This window comes from Eubalaena glacialis, chromosome 7 (genome assembly GCF_028564815.1).
Source record: "Eubalaena glacialis isolate mEubGla1 chromosome 7, mEubGla1.1.hap2.+ XY, whole genome shotgun sequence".
NCBI lineage: Eukaryota > Metazoa > Chordata > Mammalia > Artiodactyla > Balaenidae > Eubalaena > Eubalaena glacialis.
In genome coordinates, this window is record NC_083722.1 from 109,009,551 (window position 1) to 109,023,817 (window position 14,267).

The 14,267-nt window shown below is 45.5% G+C and overlaps 1 protein-coding gene across 1 annotated transcript in view; it reads right to left on the minus strand.

The window, feature by feature from the left end:
* Positions 1-6,205: 6,205 nt before the first annotated feature.
* FGD5 (FYVE, RhoGEF and PH domain containing 5) overlaps positions 6,206-14,267 on the minus strand; it is a 115,046-nt gene continuing 106,984 nt past the window's right edge. The window contains exons 19-21 of the mRNA XM_061197318.1: positions 13,229-13,357; positions 8,320-8,474; positions 6,206-7,477 (exon numbers count right to left, since the gene is read on the minus strand). Of these exons, the coding sequence (XP_061053301.1) occupies positions 7,441-7,477; positions 8,320-8,474; positions 13,229-13,357 (321 nt within the window). The 3' untranslated portion in view covers positions 6,206-7,440. The remainder of the gene's footprint in view (positions 7,478-8,319; positions 8,475-13,228; positions 13,358-14,267) is intronic.

A 14,267-nucleotide genomic window follows, 5' to 3' on the forward strand; every position in this document is an offset into this window, starting at 1 on the left:
TTCAGTGGTAGTCTCCCAACAAAAAAACTGTTGAACTCAGAATTTTGATTCCTTCTATTGAGCACACATTTTCATCTCAAGGAGAGGGAACTTGGCAGGCAGGAAACAGGAGCCCCCCCCCGTTTAGAAGTTGAATCCAGGGACTTCCCTGGTGGCACAGTGGTTAAGAATTTGCCTGCCAGTGCAGGGGACACGGGTTCGATCCCTGGTCCGGGAAGATCCCACATGCCGCGGAACAACTAAGCCCGTGTGCCACAACTACTGAGCCTGCGCTCTAGAGCCCACGAGCCACAACTACTGAGCCCGTGTGCCATAACTACTGAAGCCCACACGCCTAGAGCCAGTGCACCGCAACGAAGAGTAGCCCCCACTCACTGCCAACTAGAGAAAGCCCGCGCACAGCAACAAAGACCCAGTGCAGCCAAGAATAAAATAAATAAATAAAATTAAAAAAAAAAAAAGGTTGAATCCAAAGTGTGTGTGTTTCCTGTCTCCTTCCAGGGCAGTCACTTGTCTATAGGGTGGGGTTAGGGGATGAGGGTCTCATGACTCCTTACAGAGACTCCACTGGTGCTCCTGTTGAGTCCCACCATGGCCTTCCCAGATACGATGCCTCCGGCTTCCAAGCCTTTCCAGAGGCAGGGGATGATATGTCTCACTGGCGTCTCTCCCGGGGGGCACTACGGTATTAGCTTTCTCCTCTGCCAAGTTAGCTGCCACTGTCCACGCATGTTATATCTTCCAAAAATGAGCTGACCATTTCCATACCCTATGCCTCTTGGATTTTCTTTGTCCTTTAGGTTATATCTTTTTATTCACTTGCTGTTCTTTTAGTAGGTTTTGGAAGGAGCCAAGAAATGCATGTTTCCCGATTATCTAGGTTTCTTGAGGCTCCAAGTATCAACATGAAATTTGACTTGTTCACAGACGTTTCAGAAATGACTTAGGTAAATCAGCATTTCTCTGTATTAGGAAAGTCATTGTTTATGAGCGTATCACAGTTTCAATAAGCAAAGTCTGTCTTTTCACCACAGGATGTAAAGTCAGTTTCCAGAATAACTGAAAGAATTTGGGTAGCTTTTCCATGAATTTTATGTTTTCCTCTTTGTAATATTTTGAAGCATTCAAAAAATAAAACTGGAAGTGTCATTACATTTGAATGTGTCTTTAATTCTTCTGTTTTGGCTCATTATGTGTCTGACTGCAACTTTGTGCTCTTTATTTTTTTTTCCTTACCTGATACTCTTAGGCTAGTGGTTTAAATTTTTTTTGACCATGATCTATAAGTATAAATACATTTTTATCAACAAGCAGCATATCACATATAGTATATACATATACGTATGATTGAAACAAAAATGTCATGAAAGGGTCCTTAAGGATGATGGAATATTCTGCTGCCTTCTACTCTGCTCTTTGGTGTGTGGGGCTGGGGTCGGGTCCTGGTTGTGACCCATTACATTGATTTCATAACTCACTTGGAACTTGGGGGATACTGTCCAGTTTGAAAAACAAGAATAAAAAAAACTCATTTATGGTGCTTTCTTCCTTTTTTTCTTTTCTTTTTTGTCTTGTGCTTTCTTGATACAGATTTTCTATTGTCCAAGCCTCTCTCTTGCTCTCTACACTGGCTCTAGTTTAACGGCACCCTTGAAAGATGATCAAAGTAGAAAAGAGGCCCGTCATCATTCTGCTCTGTCAACACAGAATGCCCTTCCCTGTAAGACATCATCAATTATCTGTGCACCGAAGAGACCCAGACCATGTAGAGAACTTGTCTGCAAAATCACTCCATGATCACCAGGACATTGTGAGGGTGGCCACGGGGCCTTAAGCTTCTCCAGAGAGAGTTCTGGTGGAAGGGGATGTTGTGATGCTGGGCACTGCCTCTGTAGTCCGGCGTCTGGCTCGGTTAGGCTGGTTTCCCCTCAGATGTTCACTACCTTAGTCGTGTATTCCTCCTGATAACGTTTGGCACAGTGTGGAATTCTAAAAGGGGCCTTGCAGTCCTGTCTGACGATACTAGTGACAGCCCTTGTGCCTTAAACATCATTTCAGACACTCTTGGGTCTCATTTTCTTCAGCTCAGGATCTGACTATACACTGCAGATAGATCCTGTACACTGGTACCACAGACTCCAAGCCTGGCCACAAGCTGAGGTCACTGCCCACGGACTAAGTTAAGTTTTTACTCTGAAAACCTTCCCAGACCCTCCCAACCCTGGATCCCCAACTTGCCCGTCCACAGTTTCCTGAGGGCACTTGCAGACCTAGAGAGGGGCACCCCAGAGGAGACGGGTGGGCCACGGGAAGAGCCTGAAGCCACCCACACATGCACAGTGGGGCAGCCGTCTCAGGCCACAGAACCTATACAGCTGTCCCCAGGGCCAGCTCTCCCTCTGCTGTTCCCCACTGCACCCCAATGGGGGGCAGCCTTAGTAAAGTGGCCCAGGTTCTGGCTGCAGCAAGTTGTACATTTGTGGTCTGTCACGCTGACACACTGCTCTGGCTTCACATGACCAACACACCCCGGGCTGTGCATTGCTTGCACTGGCTTGATTTCACTTCTGGAAATAGCCCCCTTCTCTTGGGGGTGCAACCCCCCCAGGACACAGAAGTGTTCTGTGAACACGTGCTCTCTTCCCCTTGGAACTGGTGTGGCAAGGCTATGATGGCTTCCTTCCCAAAATAAGACTTCTTGTCCATTCTTACAGGACACGTGTTAACTATAACCTTCAGGCTTGTCTTTTCACCACAGGATGTAAATTCATAAAGGGTTTGAGAATAGCAAGTAATTGATCAATTTTTAGGTTATTATTTATAAATCCATCATAGGAATTCTAAGCTATTCCATTATGTAAGTGAGAGAAACGTGCTGAATCCCCAAGGTTACTTACCTTAAAAATCCCTCATATTTGATTGTGCATCCTAACATGTCAATTATTGAATAACACTAGAAATGTGAAATGTTAAATTATTTTTAAAGCATGTGTACTTTGGGTTTTAAATATCCAGATCCCCATTTTAAGTTGAGGTAAATCTTGTGCATATGACTGCAGAAAAACAGAACTGTATTCATTGTTGCAATTAGTATATTGAAATAACACTGGATTATGTACATGGATGGTACCTTACGTGACAACATCTAAGGATTCTGCTTGGAGAAAAAAATGCACAATTTTTCTCTGACTCAACACTGTGTTTGTTATAACTTTGGAGAAAAGGTCCTACTGATTGGTCCTGGGCAGTTAGAGATTTCTGTTGATTTTAGGAGGGACTTCATGTTGCAAGTGTCAGAAAATTGCCCTGAGTATCAGCTCACACACATTCGAGGGAGGCACCACAGGGGAGCAGTTACAAGCATGGGCTTGCCAGTTGTGACCCCGGGCAAGTGACCTAACATTTCTATTCCCCAGTTTCCTCATCTGCAAAATGGGGATAATAATAATCAGAAAAACAACTCACCTCAACAGGTCCTTGGGAGAATTAAATGGAGGAGCGGGGTTAAGGTGCTTAGAGCCCTTCGTGCCGAGATGTTTGCTATCATTTGTTGTTAATCACACAAAGGTCTTCTACGAGCCCATGAGAGGTCAGTGCTGTTTGGCTGCTGATTTAATAATTGTGTTTGATTAGGGGCTTAAAATACCAATAACATCAAACCAGCCTCCCCAATGCCACTTACAGTAATATTCAGCAAATATATATATATAATAGATGCCCCAATGATGGCTGTGTAAGTTACTCTATCACAGAACATCCCCCAAATCCATGGCAAGGCACAGCCCGTGCACTACACTAATCCAAACCATAGTCTTCTTTCCAGAAGATGTGGTCCAGAGAGTGGCCACTGTGGGTGAATCCCCAGCAGCCGCCTCCGCCAGCTCCCTCTCCCCCAGCTGACTGGTCTCTGCCAGTCATAGTGGTGCCCTTTGCAGTGACTGCTCAGGAAGTGTGGTCCTGGAGCCGTGTGGAGGGTCTGCTGGGTGCTTCTAAGAAGAAGCTACAGGGAGCTGAGCCCCCTCCTTGGGGGCTGTGAATAGGCCAGCGGTAGCTCCCATCACTGGGGGCGGTCACCGGTCAGCCTCTTGGGAACCAGCCCTGGAATCAAGCTGACAATGGACGACAGGTCAGTAACCCAAAGAGCTTGGAGCTTGGGGGATACTGTCCAGCCCTGAACCTGCCCTGCTTTCCCACTTCTTGTTGAGCTGATTTCCTAACTGTCTAAACCAGTGTGAGGTTGGTTTTCCTTTACTTGCTATTGGAAACAGACAACTTAGTGTGGATACATTTGTCCTCTTGACTGACAGTTAATACATGGAAGCACAGAAGTTTCCCTGCTCACAGCAGCTGCGTATCACAGGCTGAATCCGTGAAGGGAAGAATATTCCAGCATGTGGCTGACTTTGCCCCACAGCAGAAAGAAACTCGGGGGCTTCCCTGGTGGCGCAGTGGTTAAGAATCCGCCTGCCAATGCAGGGGACACGGATTCGAGCCCTGGTCCGGGAAGATCCCACATGCCACGGAACATCTAAGCCCGTGCGCCACAACTACTGAGCCCTAGTGCCACAACTACTGACCCACGCGCCTAGAGCCTGTGCTCTCCAACAAGAGAAGCCACCCAATGAGAAGCCCACGCACCGCAACGAAGAGTAGCCCCCGCTCGCCACAACTAGAGAAAAGCCCGCGCACGGCAGCAAAGACACAACGCAGCCAAAAATAAATTAAAAAAAAGAAAAAAAAGAAACTCGGGTTCCATCTGCTCCCACCACTCCCAGCCCAGGTGGCCTCAGTCCCCACATAGGGCCTCAGTGTTCAGCGATGCCATTTACACTGTCAATCAAACGAGAGGCTGGACTAGATGGGAAAAGGACTCTGACCTGCTTCTGGGGCTGCAGCAGGGCCGTCGGGGTCGGTGCACACCAGCACACCACCTGGGCATCAGCCCCTCACGCCTCACCTGCCCAGGCTGCATCCGAAGCAGAACGAGTGGTCAGAGAATCTGTCAGCCTCAGCAGAACTCAGAGTGTATTTCTGACATGTATTAATAGAAGACTTATTAGGACCCAGGAACTCAATCAGTGTCCCGGGACACTACCGTGTTCCAGTGTGCTCTGCGTTAGTGACAACGAACAGAGTTCTTCCTGCTTATGAGGACCAGTCCAGACTGGAGAGACACATCCAGTCTCAGGAAAGCTGTGAAACCACCAGAGTGTAAAGTAAGTGCTACCTGCTTTCCAGTGTCACAGCCTTCGGTCCACTTCTACAAACGCCCGGTGTGCGCTGTGTCCCCTGATCTCTTTGGGAAGCTGGAAGGGTCTCCGGGTGACAGGTGAAGGCACCGGGCCTCAGGGCTCCTGGAGTGTGTTCTGGTTTCTAAGCCACAGCACAGCTTCCTCTCTAGAAACACAGCCTCTGCTGGGGATGTGCCCAGGGGCTGTCCTGTGCCTGGGGAGCAGGGGGGCAAAGCAGGTATCGTGAGGCCTTGGGCAGCCACTCCTCCAGCCTCTGGGCCCGAGTTACTCTGGGCTCACCCAGTGGACAGACGGTGACATGAACACGTAAGACGAGCTGGACAGAGAGAAGGGCAGGGGAGGGACAATGAGCCAAATCAACCAGTAGAAATCGGCTGAAATGCGTCCACACAGAACCACGGAGAGGACAGGTGAAAACAAGGCCCAGGTAACCAGGCAGGTCCTCGCCCAGTCACACACGAGCTGTGGAGGACCTTTGTGGCTACTTCCTTTGACAAAACCCAACCAGTATGTTTTAGCTACAACCCAGGTGTTTTTATTAGGGTAACTATTCACTGAGAATAAAAGCCCTATCACATCTTCTTTACAGAGTATCAGAAATAGGATGTTATACAGTAAAAGAGGCCTTCCAGATGACTTCCAGACGTAATTCTACCCGGAGCTCAGAAACTGACAACAGGCAGTGGCACGGGCAGGTGGGAGAAGCGCCCACTTCCTTGTGCTGAAGTCTTGCTGTGCTTTCTAAAGGCTCAAAGGGTCTAGAAGGCCCATTTCAATATGTCTGACGATGAAAATGAAAGTCCTCAAAAATTAATAAGAAGGCCTCTCTAATCACTTAGTTTGAATCATTAATTAAATGTTTAACCAAACATTTTAAAAGAACTGAAAACTAGAAAAAAAAAATTCCCCTAAAAATATTTAATGTAAATAACTCCTGGAGATGGTGATTTTTACAAAATGTTTGTCAGGCAAATGCCTTTTTTAGGGGACAGGGCAGCAGGAAGATGGGGACAGGACATCAGAAAATGTGATGATTGTTTTTTATTTCGATGAGAGTAACAAGGAGTCCCCCCACCACTCTGCTTTATGTAAAAACACGTCCAGCATCGTGAGGAGCAGTCATCAGCGGGGAGGTGACTGAGCCCCAGGCGCCCAGAGAGGATCTTCAAGCCACTACTTCTGTGCTCCCTCACTGTGTCCAGAGCCACTGGCCAAGACCACGAATTCACCTTCTGATTGCATCTTGTTTTCTCTCCTTTTATCTCTTTCAAGGCTTCAGGAATACAGCAGAAGGATCACCGTGTCGGAAACAAGAACAGTTCTCACAAGCATACCGACATCAGCTTGTGCGGGGTAAACTCAGGAAGGCACACAATAAATTAAAGCAGACCCCTGTCTCTTCGGAGGGTCTGCAGTGACCTCCGGAGGCAGGGGCCGGATCTGCCAGCAGCGGAGTTTCCCGCACTACTCTGGTGTTAGGACCGCCGTGGGGAGGACGGAGTACCTCCTTTCGGAAGCCCTGTCGGTCTGCAGGTCGAGTGGGCACTTGGAGGAGAGAGTCCTCCCCTTGTGCTCCAGTGCCACGTGGCCCTGCACCCTCCGTGGTAAGGGAGACCCTCCTGGTGTCGCCTCCTTGCGCCACAGCCAGTACTGGTGGCAAATTAGTCCACAGGACTCCATCTACCATTTACTTAAGTAAATCCCTTGGAAAAAATAAAACTGGAGGTTGTTGCTCAGTAAAACAATAAAGTGCTTTTGATGAGAGTAGCTGTTATTCGCTGGTTGTTTCTCATTTCACCTGAGGCACCGACATCAACAACGTGAAAGGTCATCATGTTTACCAGAAGTAAAAATTGTAAAAGCTTGTTTCTACTAAAAAGCTTGCATTTCTAAAATGTACTTCTCTATTGGTTTCCACATCTTCATGTTACTAAATTTTACCTCACTACTGGAAAAGGAAATAGTTTATGCCTGGGGCGGGGGTGGAAAACACGAAGACAGAAAAGGTCCATAAATATCCCTTAAGGGTTCCACTTGTGAAGGTGCGAGAGAGGGGTTACAGCAAACAAGGTCAGGCCCCATGCTGAATCGAGATGTGTGTCCGGATGAGTGGAGACACAGATTGGCTTCTGGAAGGGTCCACGCATCAACCTAAGAGTGTACTCTGAGTCCACGTGCTTGATAACTGCTATAACACACTTGCATCTTCCATGGCTTCGATCCACCTGCAACGCAGAAGAGAGGGGACACTTGGTGTTGAGGCTCTGCCTGGAACTCTGGTCACGGAACCCGTGAATGATGAGACTACGTTATTATTAGCCTGAGGTCAGCAACCGTGTCCTACTATATTTGTTTCCCTAGCATTTAGCAAAACGCCTAGAGTACAGTGCAAAGGTTGCTGAATCAATGCACACCTGTATGAATGAGTCATAATACAGGCAGACCTCGTTTTATTGTGCTTTGCTTTACTGTGCTCGGAGATACTGCATTTTCTATAAATTGAAGGTTTGTGGAAACCCTATGTCCAGCAAGTCTAGCAGCACCATTTTTCCAACAGTATTTGCTCAGTTTGTGTCTCTGTATCATATTTTGGCAGTTCTCACAATATTCCAAACTTTTCCATTGTTACTGTATTTGTTATGGTGATCTGTGACCAGTGATCTTTGATGTTACTATTACAAAAACATCATGACTTGTTGAAGGCTCGGATGATGGTTAGCATTTTTTAGCAGTACAGTTTTTTCAAATTAAGGTATGTACATTTTTTTAGACGTAATGCTATTGCAGCGGTAGCAGACTACAGTATAAACATAACTTTTTATGCACTGGCCAACCAAAAAGTTTGTGACTCGCTTTGCTTCAACATTCGCTTTATTGCGGTGGTCTGGAACCGAGCCCGCAATATGTCCGAGGTCTGCCTGTGAATTTAAATCTGCTGTTCTGCTGTGGCCCGAGGGGACTTGAAAGGACAGGATGGATGGAGAAGAACAGAAGCCAAAGCCCAGGGTGACAGCTCGTTCCCTTCTGAGAGAGAGGCAAGGAGACGCACGACTAGTTATTTTGGTACCTCTGAGCCGAATTGGTATCCTCTGCTTTGAAGCTATAAAATAGGGTTTTCTTGTGGTAAAGGTGAAAAATAGGTCCTACTTCGCTGCTGCCCTCCTCCTTTTCTGGCGCAATGGTGAAACCTAGGAGGGGCATGCTCTCCAAGGCCACTGTGTCCTGCAGAGAGGCAGAGGGAAAACTGATGTTAAACACGGCAAGATACCCAGTCAGCAGCTTAGCAATCACCGATGCTTCCAATGTAACATGCATGACGAGCCCCTCTGTGTGGGGCATCTCTGGCAACGGTGCAATTATCACACACATACTCTTCACTCCCACTTCCCCGCCAGCACCAGTCACGAGGAGGAAAAGAAACTTAACATTTTGTGACAGCATTTAGGGTCCAGGCACTTTCACTTTCACATTATCTTGTTTAATGTTCGTAACAATCATAGAAGGTGTCACCCCCATTCTAAGAAGAAACTGAGGCTCAAAGAAGGTAAATAACTCCCCAAGATCACACAGCGAGTAAGGGGCAGAGCCAGTGTTTGGACTCGTGACCACTTTCTAAAACTCCACATTCTTTCCACTGACTTGATTTATCAGTGACTCAGATTTCTAGTGTTACCCTTGTTAACGTATTCTGTACTCATCCCCCAGGCCCTCTTTCACAGTGCTTCAATATGGAGCACTCAGGGTGTTCGTGCTATAGAGCTGCTAACAATTCGGTGAGATGTACCCAGAGAACACAGATGGATCTTAAAATCACAGTGCTTCGTGGAAAAAGAAAGAGCTTTTTATATATATATAAAGATATTTTTATACACACATATTTATGTAAAAATACATGTTCATAAAGAATACAGCTTTATAAAATCACACATAAACAAAGATATATAATTAGTTAAGCACATTAGAATGATTGTGGGAGGAGGAGGAGGGGGAGTAGAGTTTGTGTCTAAAAGGGAATCAATTTTCAAAGACTGCCCCTGAGCCAGGATGACACGTAAATTTGTGAAGCGTTCCATATTTTTATTATACAGCAGAAACTAACACACCATTGTAAAGCAATTATACTCCAATAAAGATGTTTAAAAAAAAAAAAAGACTGCTAGATCAGAAAAAACTTTTGACAAAATTCAACATCCATTCATGATAAAAACTCATAGCAAACTAGGAATAGAAGGGAACTTCCTTAATCTGACAAAGGGCATCTATAAAATACCTACCAGTAACATCATATTTAAGAGCGAAATAGTGAATGCTTTTCCCTTAAGATTGAGACAAAGCAAGAGGACGCTCACCCTTACCAATTAAATTCAAAATTGTACTGAAACCTCTAAAAAGAACAAAGTTGGAGGACTTACACGACCTGACTTACGGCTTACTATATAAAGTTATAGTAATAAGACAGACAGTATGGTATTGGCATAAGGTTTGGTAAATATATCAGTAAAACAGAATAGGGAGCCCAGAAATAGACCCACACTTAGTCATTTAATATTTAATAAAGACACCAAAATAATCCAATACGGAAAGGAAAGTCTTTTCAACAAATGGTGCTGGAACAACTGGATATCCATAGGGGAAAAAATGAGCCTTGACCCCTATCTCACACCATACACAAAAATTAATTTGAGATAGACCTAAATGTAAAAGCTAAAACAGTAAAGTTTTCAAAAGGAAATATGGGGAAAATAACTTTGTGACTTACAGTAGTCGGAAGTTTCTTAGGACATGAAAGCAATAGCCAAAAAAGAAAACATTAATTGACCTCATTAAAGTTATAAACTTCTGTTCACCAAAAGATTGATCGATTAATTCATTCATTTAAAAAAATGAACAGACAAGCCACAGACTGGGAAAGAATATTCACAAAACATTTATCTGATAAAAGACTGGTAGCCAAGGTACAGAAAGAATTCCTGTAACTCAATAACAAACAATCTACTCTAAAAAATGGGCAAGAGATCTGAACAGACACTTCTCAAAGAGAAATATATATATAGCCAACAGACACATGAAAAATATCATTAGTCACTAGGGAAATCTAAATTAAAACCGCATTAAGATACTACTACACCCTCACCAGAATGGCTAAATTAAAGATTGACAATACCAAGTGCCGACAAACACATGGAACAACCAGAACTCCCAAATTTACCTACACTGTTGCAGGGACTGTTAAACGCTACACCATTCTGGAAAAATGTCTGCTAGTTCCTTAAAAGCCAAATATATACCCTTCTGTGATCCAGAAATTCCAATCCTAGGTATTCACCCAAGGTGAAATAAAAACCTATTTTCACACAAAAACCTGTATGCAAAAGTTTAAACTGGCTTTATTCATAACCGCCTCAAATTGGAAACAACTCAAATGTCCTTCAACTGGTGAATGGACCAAACAAACTGGTATATTCACAAAATGGACCTACTACTCAGTCATAAAAGAAATGACCTACTACTGTATGCAACAACACGAATGAATCTCAAAAACATGCTGAGTGGAAGAAGTCACACATGATTCCATTTGTATGAAGATCTAAAAGAGATAACTAATGTACAGTAGGAAAAAAATCAAAACAGTGTGTTGCCTCTGGGGATAGGGGTGAGATGGGGATTTACAGGGGTATTCATTAGTCAAAACTCAACAGATAGTATCCTTAAGATTTGTGTACTTCATTATATATAAATTGTACCTCAAAAGAAAAAAAAGATACAGAAATATTGAACTCTTAGGGGGAAGTATACTTGAAAAGCATCAAAAAGTAAGATGGATGAGAGATGAATAGATAGATATTTGTTTAAGGAAGTATAATAAAATGTTAATTGTATAATCTAGTTGATGGTTATAAGACAGTTCACTGTAAAATTCCTTCAACATTTCTTTATGTTTGAAATTTTTTAAACATAATAATAATAAATATATTAACTAAATAATAAAATATTGGAAAAAATTTAAAAGATTCCTATATATTTCTGACAGTCACTCTCTCCCAGGACTGTTACTGAGAGCAAGTTACATCTGCTTTGCGTTACCTCAGGGTACATGACGGGGTTCATGGTAGTGTAGACAGTGAAAACTGGCTATCCATTTCATCAAATCTTTTTCTTTGATGGAATTTGAAAGCTTGGTCCTGTCACTGGTTTAGGCTTACTGAGAAACTGTACAAGTTCCTCTCTCCGAAGAAGTGGCTTTGGAAGCATACTTAAATCTGTCTTTTAAAATTAACCCACACTCTCACTTCCATGACAACTGTTGCTCAGGACCCGGGGCCTCTGGGTTTTCCATTCTCAAACAGGATCCACTCTCTTTGGTGGTTGGTTAATTATCACTAGCCTTTGTTCATCTGTCTAAGCCAGCATTTCTTCCCCAAGTGTGTTTTCCATGAGATGCTCTGTGAGGAAGGGCCTGCTGTCAGGCCACCTTGGGACTCTCCACATCCTGGGGACCCACAACACGCCCTTGTTCGTTAGAGACTCAAAAGCACTACTGTGAGGAAGTCCCACAAACTGTCTACTCAGGGTTCTCTCAGAGCCCAGTTCTCAGAGGGCCCCTGCGAGTGTCCTGTGGAATGCCTACTTAGGAAGATGCCGCCCTGGGTTGCAGCACATTTCAGTTTGTTCCAGAAAGATCCACATTCTCCTCAGCACGGAGAGCCCCATCTGTGGACCCGTAAGTGAAAGGCCCCCTCAGGGAGGGCTTGCCTCACACAGTGCCCAAGTCACTCAGGCCCACAGTGGGTCCCCTCTGTGTGTCTGCGTCCCTCCTGGCCTCTGGGATCCCTGAGGATGGGGCTGACTGCAGCCGGCACAGCTGCAGGCCCCTCATGAGGGAAGCTTTATGCCCGGAAGAAGGCAGTGCCTTCTGCCCGGTTGCCAGCATCTGCGGTCAGGGGAGAAGGGCCAGCCCTGTGCTGATGTGCACATCCTTGTGGGTAAAGCACCTACCCTGTGCAGCTGGGCAGAATGCATTTAAGTCCCATTTTCAAAGCGGATTTCGCCTGTGGAAACCATCAGATGGTGGGGCCTGGACACGGAAATCTTTCACATTATCCCACAGGTTCAGCCTGGGCCAGGACCAGAGCGCCCCCTGCTGTACAGCCAAGCTCACACCTATCTACTCCACAAGCAGGCTTGAGCAAGGCCCTCTCTCCGATATTTTAGTAGACGTAAATGTAAGATGTTCTATGATATATATATATATAAACTTAAGTTTTACTTAGCAGAAGAGTTACCACGAGGCAATACAGTTCCCTGACAAATGCACAGACAAAAAGTAAAGAAGTGGGACTTCCCTGGTGGTCCAGTGGTTAAGAATCCGCCTTCCAATGCAGGGGACGCGGGTTCGATCCCTGGTTGGGGAACTAAGATCCCACATGCCATGGGGCAACTAAGCCCATGTGCCACAACTACTGAGCCCAAGCGCCCTGGAGCCCATGCGCCACAACTAGAGAGAAGCCCATGCGCTGCAATGAAGATCCTGCATGCCGCAACTAAGACCCGATGCAACCATAAATAAATAAGTAAGTAAGTAAGTAAGTATGGTAGCTTCCTCCAAGCTGCTGAATTTTGTCTCAAACAACTGAAGTGGAGAACAGAAAGGAGCTCTCTTTTAGGGAGTGCCAGCTTGTCCTGGATGCTGGGGCTGTGATATCCAAATGCTATGCTGCACAGGTCTGCCTGCTGTACCGCCTTAGCCCCACAAAGAAAAGGTAAATTACTCAGATTGGAAATGGACGCATGGCTGCATATCCACACGGCGTCCTTCAGTAAACACCTGACCGACGTGGGAACTGACGTGGGAACCAGATGCAGGACTCACAGCGCCCTCTGGCGAGGCGCAGTGCACACCCCACATAGACAGTCTGAGGCACGAGCTTAACCCACGGGCCCTCACGGGAGAGGAGAGAAAGCAGGAACCACACTACCTCACTGGCCATGTAGGTGTAGAGCACTTTGCCTTTGATGACAAACCAGAGCTTCTTCCAGTGCCTCTTCCCTTTCTTACAACGGCTGAGATAGCCGCTGATGGCGGAGCCCTCTCCGGAGGCGGCCACCTGGCAGAGGGAAGCAGGGCGATCAGGGCACCAGGTAGTAGACACGGTTTACACAGAGCCAAAATGACACTGCAGACCCGCTGGCAGGGTGTTTATACTGCTTTGGAATCTGAGACTTGGATGATCTCGGAATCCATCCAGCACCTCAAAGGCAGCAAAACTGTACCACGTCTGAGAGACAGGATTTACTGACAGGATTTGCGGGCCCTAGACACAGGAATCAAAAACTGCCTGCAGGAGTGCTGCCCCCTGGTGGAGATTCAGATTCCTGGTTCCCTGCCCTCAACCCCCAAGCCCCCAAATTACAAAACTGCAGATATTTGGGGGAAAGTTTCTTCCTTCTAAAATTGATTCTTATACTTTTCAGCTTATTTCTTTCTTATATTTAAGAGGGGATCCCTTCTGTACTGTTAACCTGAAAGGTTTTATGATCTCCTGCCTAATGAGTTTGTTAACTCCTCTAAGTAGTAGTAGTAGTGGTTGTGGTCTGTTGAACAGGCTTCATATGGGGGCTAAGAACACAGGCTTGGAGTAGGACCAACCTAGGGCTCCAGCACAGGCTCTACCAGCTACTAGAAGGGTAATGTCAGGCCACTTACTTCCTCTAAGTCTCAGTGTCCTTACTAGTAAAACTGGAACTAAGTGACGTAAGACGGGTACCTGTAAGGTACAGTGCCTGACCCACAGTTAAGTGCTCCATAAATATTCACCTTACTATGAGAGCAATAAAGCCAGGTTTTGAAATAATTTCATCTGACTTTCTCATTTTACAGGTGGGGAAACTGAGGCCCAGAGGAATGGAGGGATCTACCAAAGGTCAAATCCTGACTTAGTTGAAGAAGGGTAAGAACTCAGATCTCTCAGCAAATGTTCTGAAGGTCAGCTAACTTCAGTGTAGGGAGAGGAAGCT